Source organism: Podarcis bocagei (genome assembly GCF_964188305.1).
Source record: "Podarcis bocagei genome assembly, chromosome: 8".
Taxonomy (NCBI): Eukaryota; Metazoa; Chordata; class Lepidosauria; order Squamata; family Lacertidae; genus Podarcis; species Podarcis bocagei.
This window is the reverse complement of record NC_138133.1, coordinates 35,883,116-35,895,518: the sequence shown is the minus strand read 5'-3', so window position 1 is coordinate 35,895,518 and position 12,403 is coordinate 35,883,116. Positions and strand designations below refer to the sequence as shown.

At 42.1% G+C, this 12,403-nt stretch overlaps 1 protein-coding gene across 3 annotated transcripts in view; it reads right to left on the bottom strand.

Annotated features, from left to right (window-relative positions):
* The window catches only part of ZNF516 (zinc finger protein 516), a 121,879-nt gene that overhangs the window by 59,833 nt on the left and 49,643 nt on the right, over positions 1-12,403 (bottom strand). For all 3 annotated transcript variants that reach the window (XM_081205777.1, XM_081205776.1, XM_081205778.1), the window contains exon 2: positions 5,267-7,282. In XM_081205777.1, the coding sequence (XP_081061903.1) occupies positions 5,267-7,160 (1,894 nt within the window). In that variant the 5' untranslated portion in view covers positions 7,161-7,282. The remainder of the gene's footprint in view (positions 1-5,266; positions 7,283-12,403) is intronic.

The window sequence follows — 12,403 nt, the reverse complement described above, 5'->3', positions numbered from 1 at the left end:
TTACTTATTATACAAACAAGAAAGAGCATGAAAGGTCTCAGCCACCAGCTTTTGCAGGAATAGGGACCATTCCTGACTTCTTCCATTCCCTAACATTTCTGTTATAATATCTGGTTGTTATAAATTTGAAGTATACTAAAATTAATATAGAAGGTGTCATGATCCCTTCATAAAACCAAAATTGACTGTGATGCAATATATAGTTTTTGCCTCTCTTTCCTTCCACTTTCTTTCTTTCTCTCTGGGACTCATTTAAATGTATTGAATTGTTTGTATTGTGTTTATTAAAATTACTAGCAAAATGTTGTTGTTGGTTTTTTCAAAAAAATGGTGGCAAAATGGCATACGTGCACCGTCATCCATACAATAAAGAGGAGCCTGTTGGGTCAGGCTAATGTTCTCACTGTGGCCACCCAGACACATGTGGGAAACCCGCAGGTGGAACCTCAGCAACACCTTAAGAGCATAAGAAAAAAAAAATATCCCTGGCATAATATACCCAAGTGTTACCTGCACACAGAAGGAGTCAATGAACTCACAGTGAACTACAGCTCAGGTTGGAGAGGAGGGCAAATAAAATTCAACAATTCTGACTAAAACAACACTTAAAGACCACTTTATGACCACTAAAGATTGTTCCAAACTAAGATTTTTCTAGAAATGTCAGGTGTACAGATTCAACTTATTGCATCTCTAATTACAAAATGAGTTTTCCTTTCGCTGTGAAAAGGTCAACAGCTAGAAACACTTGCTTGTTCGTTAACGAGGAAACCTCAACAGCAGGTTTCACATCACAAAGCCTTATGATAAAATTAAATATGAGGGAGGGGGAGACTTTGGTGGAACTGTTTGGTTAAGATGAAACAGAAATAGCAAATGCAATGAAGGAGCAAGAAAGAGTATGATGTGCACGTAATTAAGAGTTTACTAGCAGCCTCATACTCGGAGTTGCTCAGGAATTCTAGGAAACCCCAAAAAATCAGTGCAGTTTTGAAAAGTACAGCACACCATCGCCATTCAAAAAGACACCCAACTGTCTCCAAATTTAGAATAAAGATGAGCTTACTGATCTCAGGAACCATCATGCAAAATTTCATCAAAATATCTTAAGGGAACGGACAAACAGCTTTCCAAAATATATAGGAGATTCAGACCAATGCATTTAATTACAATCTTAATTGGGGCTACTGTAAAATAAAAAAACACGCTAGCCTGTAGCACATGTAGCTCACGTGTAAGGCAACAACGCAATGAGTAGGGAATGGGGCCATACTTTTAGCCCTGCCACTGACATTGTGTTTACTTATGTAAAACACAGATGCTGTTCGCGATTCTGTGTAGGAACCTCAGCATGCAAGTTCCTGCTCACATGAAGAGACACGTGGTAATACAGGTGTCCCAATCTTGCAAAAACTCTTGTAGGAGCTCGCTTGTCGATTCTCACACAACTGTGTGCAGCATACGGTGGCTGCAAAGAAGCAGGTGCTATGCTGAAGGTGAGGGCTCAAAGCGTGCCTCAGCTCACAACTTAGGTGGAATCTACACACATATAAAAATGGTCTGAAAATGCTTTTTTAAAAGTGTTTTTAAAAATGCATTGAATTTTCCATAAGGCTCACCATTGCCATCTAGTGTCACATTGTATACTGCAATTAAAGCACACTTAAAACATTTTATTTGCAGCTGTATAGCTGGGTCCTTGAAGGGATGCGGGTAGCACTGTGGGTTAAACAACAGAGCCTAGGATTTGCCGATCAGAAGGTTGGCAGTTCGAATCCCCGCAACGGGGTGAGCTCTCATTGCTTGGTCCCTGCTCCTAACAGTTCGAAAGCACGTCAAAGTGCAAGTAGATAAATAGGTACCACTCCAGCAGGAAGGTAAATGGCGTTTCCGTGCGCTGCTCTGGTTCGCCAGAAGCGGCTTAGTCATGATAGCCACATGACCCAAAAGCTGTACGCCGGCTCCCTCAGCCAATAAAGCGAGATGAGCGCCCCAACCCCAGAGTCGGCCACGACTGGACCAAATGGTCAGGGGTCCCTTTACCTTTACCTAGCTGAGTCCTTACTTAAAAGGCTGCTGGTCTACACACAAGTAATATGGGCATAGGGATTCTGAGTTTTCTGCGTGCTGTGGAGTGATTTCTCTATCACCTGGCAACATGCAAAACATGAGTGTGCCCCTAACAAAGACTATAATCAAAACACACTGGGCTAAACTGAATAAATTATCAATCCGTGTGCCTCAGAGGTTCTCTTCACTCTATAACAGCAGCATTTTATCCTCTGTTTTGCCCTTAAAACACTTTGGCAACACACAGTCTGGCTGACAAACCAATGAACCCACTATATCTCACTGAATTCCAGCTAATTCATTTGTGAAGTGAAGCCCTACATTTAAAAGAAAGAGGGAAGGGGGGGGAATCTATTTTGCTCATTGGTGATTGCTTTTTCATAAGAACTGGTTCTTAAAATGATCTATGATTGTGACAGAAAGGCTTAAATAAGGTAATGCCTTTCGTAGTCACATTCATTTAGTTTGGTAGAACAGGTTAGTTTAACAACTAATTTTAGCATAAATACATCATACCCTTAATTGCTGATGCTAGTAAATATGAGCTTATGCAAACAGCATGAGGCATGTTAGGCAACACCAATGTTGCTACAGTTCAGAAACCTTCTACTGCTGTTTTTAGTGTTTAAATCATTCTATAACTTGTGGATTCTATCCAACATCAGGCAACATGGAAGAGTAGACCTACTTCAATTAATTTAAAGGAATATAAGATTTCACAGATACAATTTAAGGTACACACATGTGACAAACACATGTCTGCAAATGGAGCGTGATACATGTGCACTCCCTCAAGGGTTCTGATTGATTTCTGTTCTTTATTAACCTTAGTTTTAAAAGCAAGCCATGGTTTACTGTACACAAGCAGCATGCTGGTGTGTACCACTGAAAAGTTCTTACTCTGCTCCTCTCTTCTTCCTGCTACCACCCCCCTGCTGGATGACAAACCAGGGTCTGGCTTGTTGTGGCACATGAATACAGCTCGTGCTTTGCTTTCTCCAACAAACCACAAGCACAAACCTTGGTTATCACTTGTGTCTCGCTTTGGAGAGAAACAAAACAGTAGGACAAGTTTTCGAAGACCGTGACAAGCCAGACTTTGGCGAGGAGTAGAACTTTTTGGCAGCATGCACCAGCATGCTGTTCATCCACATTAAAGCACAGTTTGTTTATAATTAAGGTTTAATTTGGCATGTGAACCAGGCCAATGTGTGAATTGCTCTTCAATATAGCTACAGTCAGTGTTATATAAATTTTGTTCTGAACTGTGCTGATTACTACAACGAAGCTCCTAACAGCAGGCTAAAACTCTCAAAACTCTAATCAGCCAACTCTCAGGGGACAAAAATGTCAGTAGGAAAGCACTGTTTAACCAAAAACAAAAATATAAACAACTTGTAGGAAAGAAATTCTCTTCTCTTAGAATCTAAGAGAGCCTTATAAACAAAGAGAAATAAACAATGCAAACTAATAAAACAACATTGTACAAAAGCAGTCACAGTAGTGTTTCTTCAAATATTTACATTGCTTCTATTTGGAGAATAACTTGTTCCATTTAACCAGAATCAGACTCTGAGGACTGCAGTAATCCAGAGAGATTAATTACATCCTTTCAAGTTTTTCGAACAACTTTTGAAGGCACAGTACCGAGAGAGAGAGGGGGGGGGGGAAGAATGCACACTTCTCTCATTGATAATTGTTAGGCAATCTGAGTGCTTTAGGTTACATCAGCAAAACAGGACTGCCACCAATTATTGAATCAAGAAGAGTATTGCATAAATGGGAACAAGATATCCTGTATGTGGTGATACACATTAACTGATAACAAAGACCATGATATCGTTCAGAGGCACTGGCATCCTAAATATGCTTCCTAAATCTTTTGACATAAATGAAACTGGATTCAAACCAACACTTCTAAGAATCTAATGATACATTGCGACAGCACAACCCATTTGCTATAATGATAGCAGTGTTGAATGCCTATTAAAGGGGTGCTCTAAAATGGAATCATGGACACATATTCCCACCTCCCTTTTCTATATTTTAACTACTCTTTCTTTATTTTTTAAAGGAAACAACTCAGGGTTGCTGCCATCATGTCCATTTAGTTCATTAAAAAAATAAAAACCAGGCAAATTCAACAAAGGCATGCTACAATTTCCTGTGTAAGATTTACATATGACTGATTCTCCAGGCAAGAATTAATGCCATGGTTTCTTAGCACAGTCAAAGTAGCTACTACATAGTGGCTTCAAATCTTGGATTTGTAAGCAAGAAGCAGAAGCTAAACTGCAAATGAGAAGAGAGAAGGATCAGCAAGCCCCCATTCCAGCTACTTGCCATTCCCTATGGTTGGAAACCATCCCATTTTAAGTTGAGGATTCAAGAATAATAATTTTTCCAAATCAGGAACCTTGGTACATTTAATCATATACAAGGTCCTTTTCAGAGAGACACACAGCAGTGCTGGTACAGTTCAATGCACCAGGCAGGATAAGTAGCTATGTGGGTGAGGCCAGTTAGACAGGTCTTTCTCACCCAGTTCACATCTCACCGAGAGGGACTGTGCTCATCTGGTGGGAAAAATCTACTGAAACGGCATTCTTTGTTTTTTAACTTATGGATGACTTGTGCATGTTCCCCAATAGCCTGGAATCACACCGAATGCAAGTGGTTCCCACACTGCTCTCTGTGGGTATGTTTGTTGAATTTGAAGGCGACCACTTAAATGAAAACCTATAGTGAGGTTAAAGGCATTGGAAGTTGGAGTCAGACTAAGTTGGGAACCAAATGTCGCTTACATTAATCATGACTAACATTCCACAATGTTTCCACATTTCAACAGGACCTAGGTTCAACTAATTTAATCTGGATAGAGCTTCCATCAGCCCCAGCCAGCATGGCCAAAGGGAAGGGATGATATGATATGGGTGGCTGTCTTTCATGGATGCTTTAGCTGAGATTCCTGAGATTAGTTAGACTAAATGACCCTTGGTGTACCTTCTGACTCTACAATTCTATGATTCTATGAGTTGCGTTCCAGCAACAACTCCGAGGGATACTCAATGTTTCCTACTTTACCTGTCAAAGGTATTTGAAAAGCTCAAGAAACAGCTCTTCTGGCATCGCAAGAAAGGAAGCAAAATACCAAAATGGGGAAAGGAAGTTGTTAAAAAAAATTGCAGACACTTACGTGGGGGTGGCTCTTGCGTTCCTTCCTCTGAACTATCCTCGAGCCCCTCCTCACCCACTCCAGAGGTGACGGAATCATCTGGGCCAGAAGCAGAACTTGGTGTGCTCGGTCCACTGGCAGACCCAGAGTCACCATCCTCACTATTTGATCTATACCGATCTTGCTGAGCGGCCGCCACCCCTTCACTGCAGCTTCTGCGGTCTTTCCTGTGCACACGGGAATGAAGTACCATTTGGTGATAAGTGCGGAAGATCTTGCCACACTCAAAGCACTCTGTGGACTTGTTCTGAGACACCCTTCTGCTCTGGCGCGAGGACGGCCTATACTCCAGGTCTTCTTGGCTAAGCATGCAGCTGTCTCCCGACTGCACGTGGCTGCTTTTTTCCGAACGCCCACTAGTACAATTCTTCTTTTTCGGATTGCTGGACGAGCTGGAGGAGTCCTGCTCTTGTTTGCGCTTCTCTTGGCTGACGAGAATATATTCCCTTTTGTCCCTGTCGTAAGTGACGTCAGCATCTGCCAGGACTTCGTCCCATCCTAAATACTTCACGTACTCAGAAGGCTCTGCAACTTTTCCTTTGGTAGCCAGATGCCAGGCCTGGTAACTATTGACTGGATCCAGCTCAGCTACTCTTTTTCCTGAATGGCCCCTTGGAGTGCCATCAGTCCCTACAGATGGCCTTAGTTTCAGATACTGGAAGAAAAACTGCTTTGCAACAGGGGGGTCCCCGTCAACTAGCCTATCAACTCTATGTTCACTGCGGGCTCCTTGAGACTTGCAATGTACAGAATTGTGTGCTTTTAGGCTTTCCATATTTGTAAACAGGTTTCCACACTTTGTACAAATTTCATACAGGGACAAACCAGTCACAATAATCTCTTCTTGAACGACATCATTAATAGTGGCTATAGGCTCCGAATCATTTTTTGGCTTGTTTTTGCTCCCAGATTTTGGGCCATGGGATTTCATGTGGTTTTTGAGAAACCAGGGCTCTTTAAATTTCCTGCCACAGATGTGGCATCCGTGGTCAAAAGACCCTCTATGCTTTTTCATGTGAGCTTTGAGGAACCAGGTTTGACTAAAAGCCTGCCCACAGACTTCGCAAGGAAACTCTCCTGCACTCGACTCAGCCTTGCAGTTCTCGGCATTGTATGTTTCCCCGTTTGGAATCTGAGTGGTGATGTGGTCTCTTTCTATGTGGTTTAGCAGAGTCTCCTCTCTTAACGTCATGTAGTTGCACAGCCTGCATTTGAAAGGTTTGTGGACCTGGTGTATGTGCTGCTCCAACTCTTTCTTACCTTCAAACTTGTTTTTGCAGAAGGTACAAGGAAAAGTACATAACTTAACATCTTCTGCAACTGGTGCTTCTTCTGAGGACTCTTTCCTGCTGCTCCTGAGCAAGATCTTGCCTTCTTCTTTGGGAGTTGCTCCGTTCAATATCTTGTTGCAGGCAGAGGTGCTTTTGGTAGGGCTAGTGCAACCATCAAGGCCTTCAGATACTCTCATCTCACTGAGCTGTGCTTCTCCTCCCAGCTCCACTTCATTCCCCTGACTAATAGTGCCTGTCCTGTGACTCCGGATGTGAATCTTCAAGTTGCCCTTTTGGGAAGCTCTGTGGTCACAATAAGGACACTTGTATGGCTTCTCCCCTGTGTGCTTCCTCATGTGCTGCGAGAGTGAGCTCTGGAAAGGAAAACTTTTGCCACAGATGCAGCAGCTGTGCAGCACAGACTTGTTTGCATTCATATCACTCTTGTTCATCTTGTGAGGACTGGAGGCTCTTCGTAATTCCATGTTTGCGCTTATGCTACAATCCATCTGCACCGCAGAAGCATCAGTCAAAAGGACAGAACCCTGTTCCGGGCTGGGAAACTGGGTTGCTTTTTCAATCATGCATTCCTGCTGATGGAAGCTTTATCTCTTCATTCTCATATTTGGGTTTTCTTCCAGCTGCTTGAAAGCATTTGGGATACAAACATTCATTGGCGTTTCTTGAGTCAAATAGCAAGCAGGACCTGGAACCAAAACAGAAAACAGGACACGGCATTACTAAATGCAAAGCATTTCATTTCCTTTTGCTCCCTTTGTAATAGCCCCCTGTTAATATTTTCTTGCCATCTTCACCAAAATGTTACATTTTCACCAGGCTGCAGAAAGTCTGACTTTGCATTGAATATTGTCATCCACAAACTGAATGTTCAGTAGAGGATTTACATAAGCCTACTTCCATAGTAGTACTCTATTTGCCTGTGTCTGCGAGTATGTGTCTGTATGTTTACTAAAAATAAGAATATAAGTATCAAAAAAAACATACTTTTTCTTTCTAGCCCAAACAAAAGTGTGTGTGTACATAATCTCGAGTGAATAACCTCTTTCTCGAAGGAGCTGTAATATTTTAAGTCTGTGGCTTTATGGACATGTATAATTTAATGAAAAACAGCCAAACGTTTGTTTGCCTAGAGATAAAGGGTTTCTGTAGAGTGCAGCACTCTATCCCTGTTGACGGTAACTTAAGCATAGCTGCTGAATGGAGACAGCAAAGAGTGCATCAAATTTTTGTTAAAGCAACAATGCAGTTCAATAAGATTTTTATACAGGCCAATTAACAGTAACAGTAATACCTTATTTAGGCAAATGTTGATGTAGACTTGGAAATCTTTACTAATACCAAGAAGGATCCATGGAGCATTCAACAAAACAGGGTTAAACTGTTTTAGGCTGAAATCCTTCTACATTAGTTATTTTAAACTGAATTCAACAGGAGCAAAATTTTGTATTTTCTGTAAAAGTTATTGAAGGGTAGAGATGACTTAACTTCTGCTGTGCTCATACAGACTGGAGGGCTGCACACACTTCGGCTGCTTAAATCCCATTGCACGGGATGACAAGCATACTTGTACTACCTTCTGACCATAAGTATAATCATGTAAAGCAAAGTTTTGTAAGGATATCTTGACATTCTGTTGTGCTTTTTAAGAAGAAATGAGCTCTTCTCTTTGCTGGTGAAGAGACATCCTGTTCTATTGTATTACAGTCACCAAGTTACCGTATTTTTCGCCCTATAGGATGCACTTTTCCCCCTCCAAAAATGAAGGGGAAATGTGTGTGCGTCCTATGGGGCGAATGCAGGCTTTCGCTGAAGCCTGGAGAGCGAGGGGGGTCGGTGCGCACTGACCCCTCTCGCTCTCCAGGCTTCAGGAAGCTATCCGCTAGCCGTGGGAGACCCAGCTCTCCCAGGGCTAGCAGAGAGCTTGCCTGCACCCAGAAGCTTGGGGCGCGCTGAGCTCCACACGCCCCAAGCTTCGGGATTAGTGCAGCACTCCGCTAGACGTGGGAGAGCAGACGTGGCACCCAGAAGCTTGGGGCGCACTGAACTCCGCACGCCCCAAGCTTCAGGATTAGTGCAGCGTTCCACTAGCCGTGGGAAAGCCATGCGAAGTCGCCCTGCTCTCCCAGGGCTAGCAGAGACCTTGCCGGCGCACAGAAGCTTGGGGCGCGCTGAGCTCCACACGCCCCAAGCTTCGGGATTAGTGCAGCGCTCCGCTAGCCGTGGGAGAGCCGCGCGAAGTCGCCCGGCTCTCCTGCGGCTAGCGGAGACCTTGCTGGCGCCCAGAAGCTTGGGGCGTGCTGAACTCAGCACGCCCGAAGCTTCGGGATTAGCGCAGCGCTCCGCTAGCCATGGGAGAGCCGCATGAAGTCCGCACGCCCCAAGCTTCGGGATTAGCACAGCGCACCTGGGGGGGAAATTAAAAAAAAATTCCTTTATTTCCCCCCAGAAAAACTAGGTGTGTCCTATAGGTCGGTGCGTCCTATGGGGCGAAAAATACGGTATTAGCATGAATGTGTGAACAGTGCAATGCATCCAAAAGATTTCAAGATTGGTCAAGTATCCAGGAAGAGAGAGTTGCAAATTTATGATCAGCCAGGCCTGGCACTAGCACCTTGCATCCTTCGAAAGGTGACAAAGTCTTCAAATCCAGTCAGAACCCAATCCTAATGTCCATCCTGGACCCCATTTATAAAAACACCATAAATGTTTTCTGCATGGTGTTTGGGCTTCCTCAAACCTGCACCTAATTCTGGAATCAGACGCAAAGAATACCACTTGCAGATTTTGACCATATTCCACGGCTAGTAAAGACTCCATTATTAAGAGGGTCTAATGAATATCTCTTCCTACATTGCCCAGTTCTATGCAGTGCTGAACAGCAGTGGACAAAGACTACTGATCCATTCAGTAGTGATAACTAATCTACTGCAGCAAGTTATCCAAAGCAGAATGTTTTCCCAGTTGTTCAACTAGCTCGAGTTCTGGTTGTTCTGGTTTATACGTACAGCATATCTTATTGGTGGCAGCCTCCTTTTCTTCAGAATATGGAATAAATTTAGCTTTGCCTTTAAAAAGTTGACCTAGCAACCACAGCTCACCACACCCACTCCTTTACCCCATCAACACTTAAGCATGCATTTCGTTAAAAGAAACGGTGAATACACCCATTCTGTTTCACTTACTTAAATTTATTCTCATATATAAACATGTGAAGAACCTAGGCTTTCAACAGCAGCTTAGCCATGCACCCTTGGCCTTGGAAGAACATCTGCTCAGACAGAGGACTGTAGGGTTACTCAAGCAATGAAGCAAGTTTAAAAAATAAACTTTCAGTTCTGATATGAGAATTTAACATTTTGCACAGCAATCCTCTCAGCCACCACACAAGAGGAACACCCAGAATGCTCTGAACAGTTCAAAAAACTGAAATGCACTTTCGAAGCTGCGATCATTCACATGCCTATTTAGAAATACATTGCACTGAACCCAATAGGACCTATATTACACGGCTGATATGGCTGTCCTCAGCCCCTCCAGTGCGCCTATGGCTGCCCTAGAATTGAATCCCAGACTTTGATATTCTGCTTCAAACCATCTGTTACAGTGCCCCTTTCTCATCACCAAAGGCAGTTCACCTTATCGGGAAAATAGAAAACGATGTAAAACTCTTAACACTTAACACATTTGGAATACACAATCCTTACCTCCTTGCTCTGACAAAAATCCTGCAGAAAGGCTCTTCTTTCCTTCTATTGTGGACAACTTAATTCACTGTTATACTGCTTACTTCCAAAGGGAACACAACTGTTCAGTAACACTGGAGCAGCTAAATGCACAGGGGCGGGGAAGGGGTGCCTATCTTTAAATAGTAAGCATATCCTTGAATTCACAGGAAACCCTAGCAACCTGCGTCCTTCCAAGTAAATGCAGGCAATAGGAAAAAGTCAGCATGACATTGCTGTGATTTTCTTTTCCCCAAACCATTGGAACCAAAATACTGGCAGTTTAAAAGATACATATATAGAAAACGGACAAAAAAATATGTTTTGTTAGTTATAACCACAACTGAAGCATAAGTTGTCAAAACAGAGAGGTAGAAGTGAAAAATGAAAAGGAGAGAACGCTACAAATAAATAAGAGGGGTTGTGCTCTTTAAACTGAAGTTACTTCTGTTTCCAGTGTTACTGAAGTAGATGTTTTCTTTTTAATTAATGTATCCTGTTTTACACTTTGGGATACATCCTTTTCAGATTTGCAGCTATTAACCCTGCATCCTTACTCTGAGAATCCTTTTCCATGGCATTTTCTGACTCACTCGCTCTCCCTTCTCTGTTCTAATGATATTTTGAATGGGCTCTAAACCTCCGGAGAACATAATTTAAGCTGTTCTGAAACAGCACCAAAGACAATAACCCCAAAGAAGAGACAAAGCACACCAACAAGCACCTATATTAAGCAAATGCAGCCTCCTGGCCATGGAATATCTACAATAAGGAAAAGAAAGAAAAGAACAACAGTGATACGTCCAATAAAGCAGCTTATTTAGCATTTTCTAAAGGAGATCCATCTGAAGAGGGTGTTCTTGTGCACTTCTACAGGGTATTCTGAGAAACACAGACCCGTCCCCCACTCAGGACATATTTTGCGCTTCAGTATACTGGTCCTGTTTGTCCTCCCGGGGACAAAGAAATGTATTTTATTGGCTACACTGTAGCACTATAAGGAATGAATTAAAATACATCATTAACATCCTAGTCCAGCTTATCTTACTACCAGGACAAAGAGGCTATTCTTTGAACAAATGGGAAGAGGAGGGGAACTCATAACAACAATGAAGCACTCCTTGCCCTAAAAACCGCTGTTACAAGATCAACAATTATAAGCTTATATTCTACAGATTTGGGTCCCAAAGAGCCGTATGAAGTGATGCATTCTCTAAATGGGAGAGTAAGTACCATTGATGACAAGGCCTTGGGGCTTCTGCTGTTCTCAGACCAATCAATAATCCATTATGTCCAAACTACATTTCCACTCTAATATGAAGAATAAAAGGACAGCCAATATTAGCAGTTATTTCATGTACAGGAGGGAAAAATCAATGAAACAGAACACACAAAAATGCTACCATCACAAGGTTGAAATGAATGGTCACACATGGCATTGAGAAAACCGTTTACAGTACCCCTTTACCAACCCCCTTTATTTCAAAAACTGCCTCTGCGCGAACATATTCCGCACACATGTGCTCTCACACGCAACACACAGACACCCCACCAAATGAAATAGGGCTTTCCAAATTAGTGCCTTACCATAATTGCAGGACAAAGGACAAGCACATCACATTTTCAAGTGGAGGAAACACAATTCTCCTTTTCATTTAATGTCTCTGTTTCTCTGAGCAAGTCACTCATCTCAAACATCATATCCCAATTGCAGTTAGCAGTATGAACAAATCTTCAAAACACAATCTGATCTCATCAAACATGGTATGCATCCATCGTTTTCTGGCACACATTGACACAAATAAGCTATTCTTCTTTTTTTGTCAACATAGCTTTTTAAGTTATCAAATGAGAGCTAGACTAGTAGTAGAAAATCATCTAAATAAAGAATATTTAATCATTAGATGAAAAATATTATTGCTTAAGAGCATATAGTGTATTTCTGGTAATATAAAGATTAGTAGCTTTTTAAGTTATCAAATGAGAGCTAGACTAGTAGTAGAAAATCATCTAAATAAAGAATATTTAATCATTAGATGAAAAATATTATTGCTTAAGAGCATATAGTGTATTTCTGGTAATAT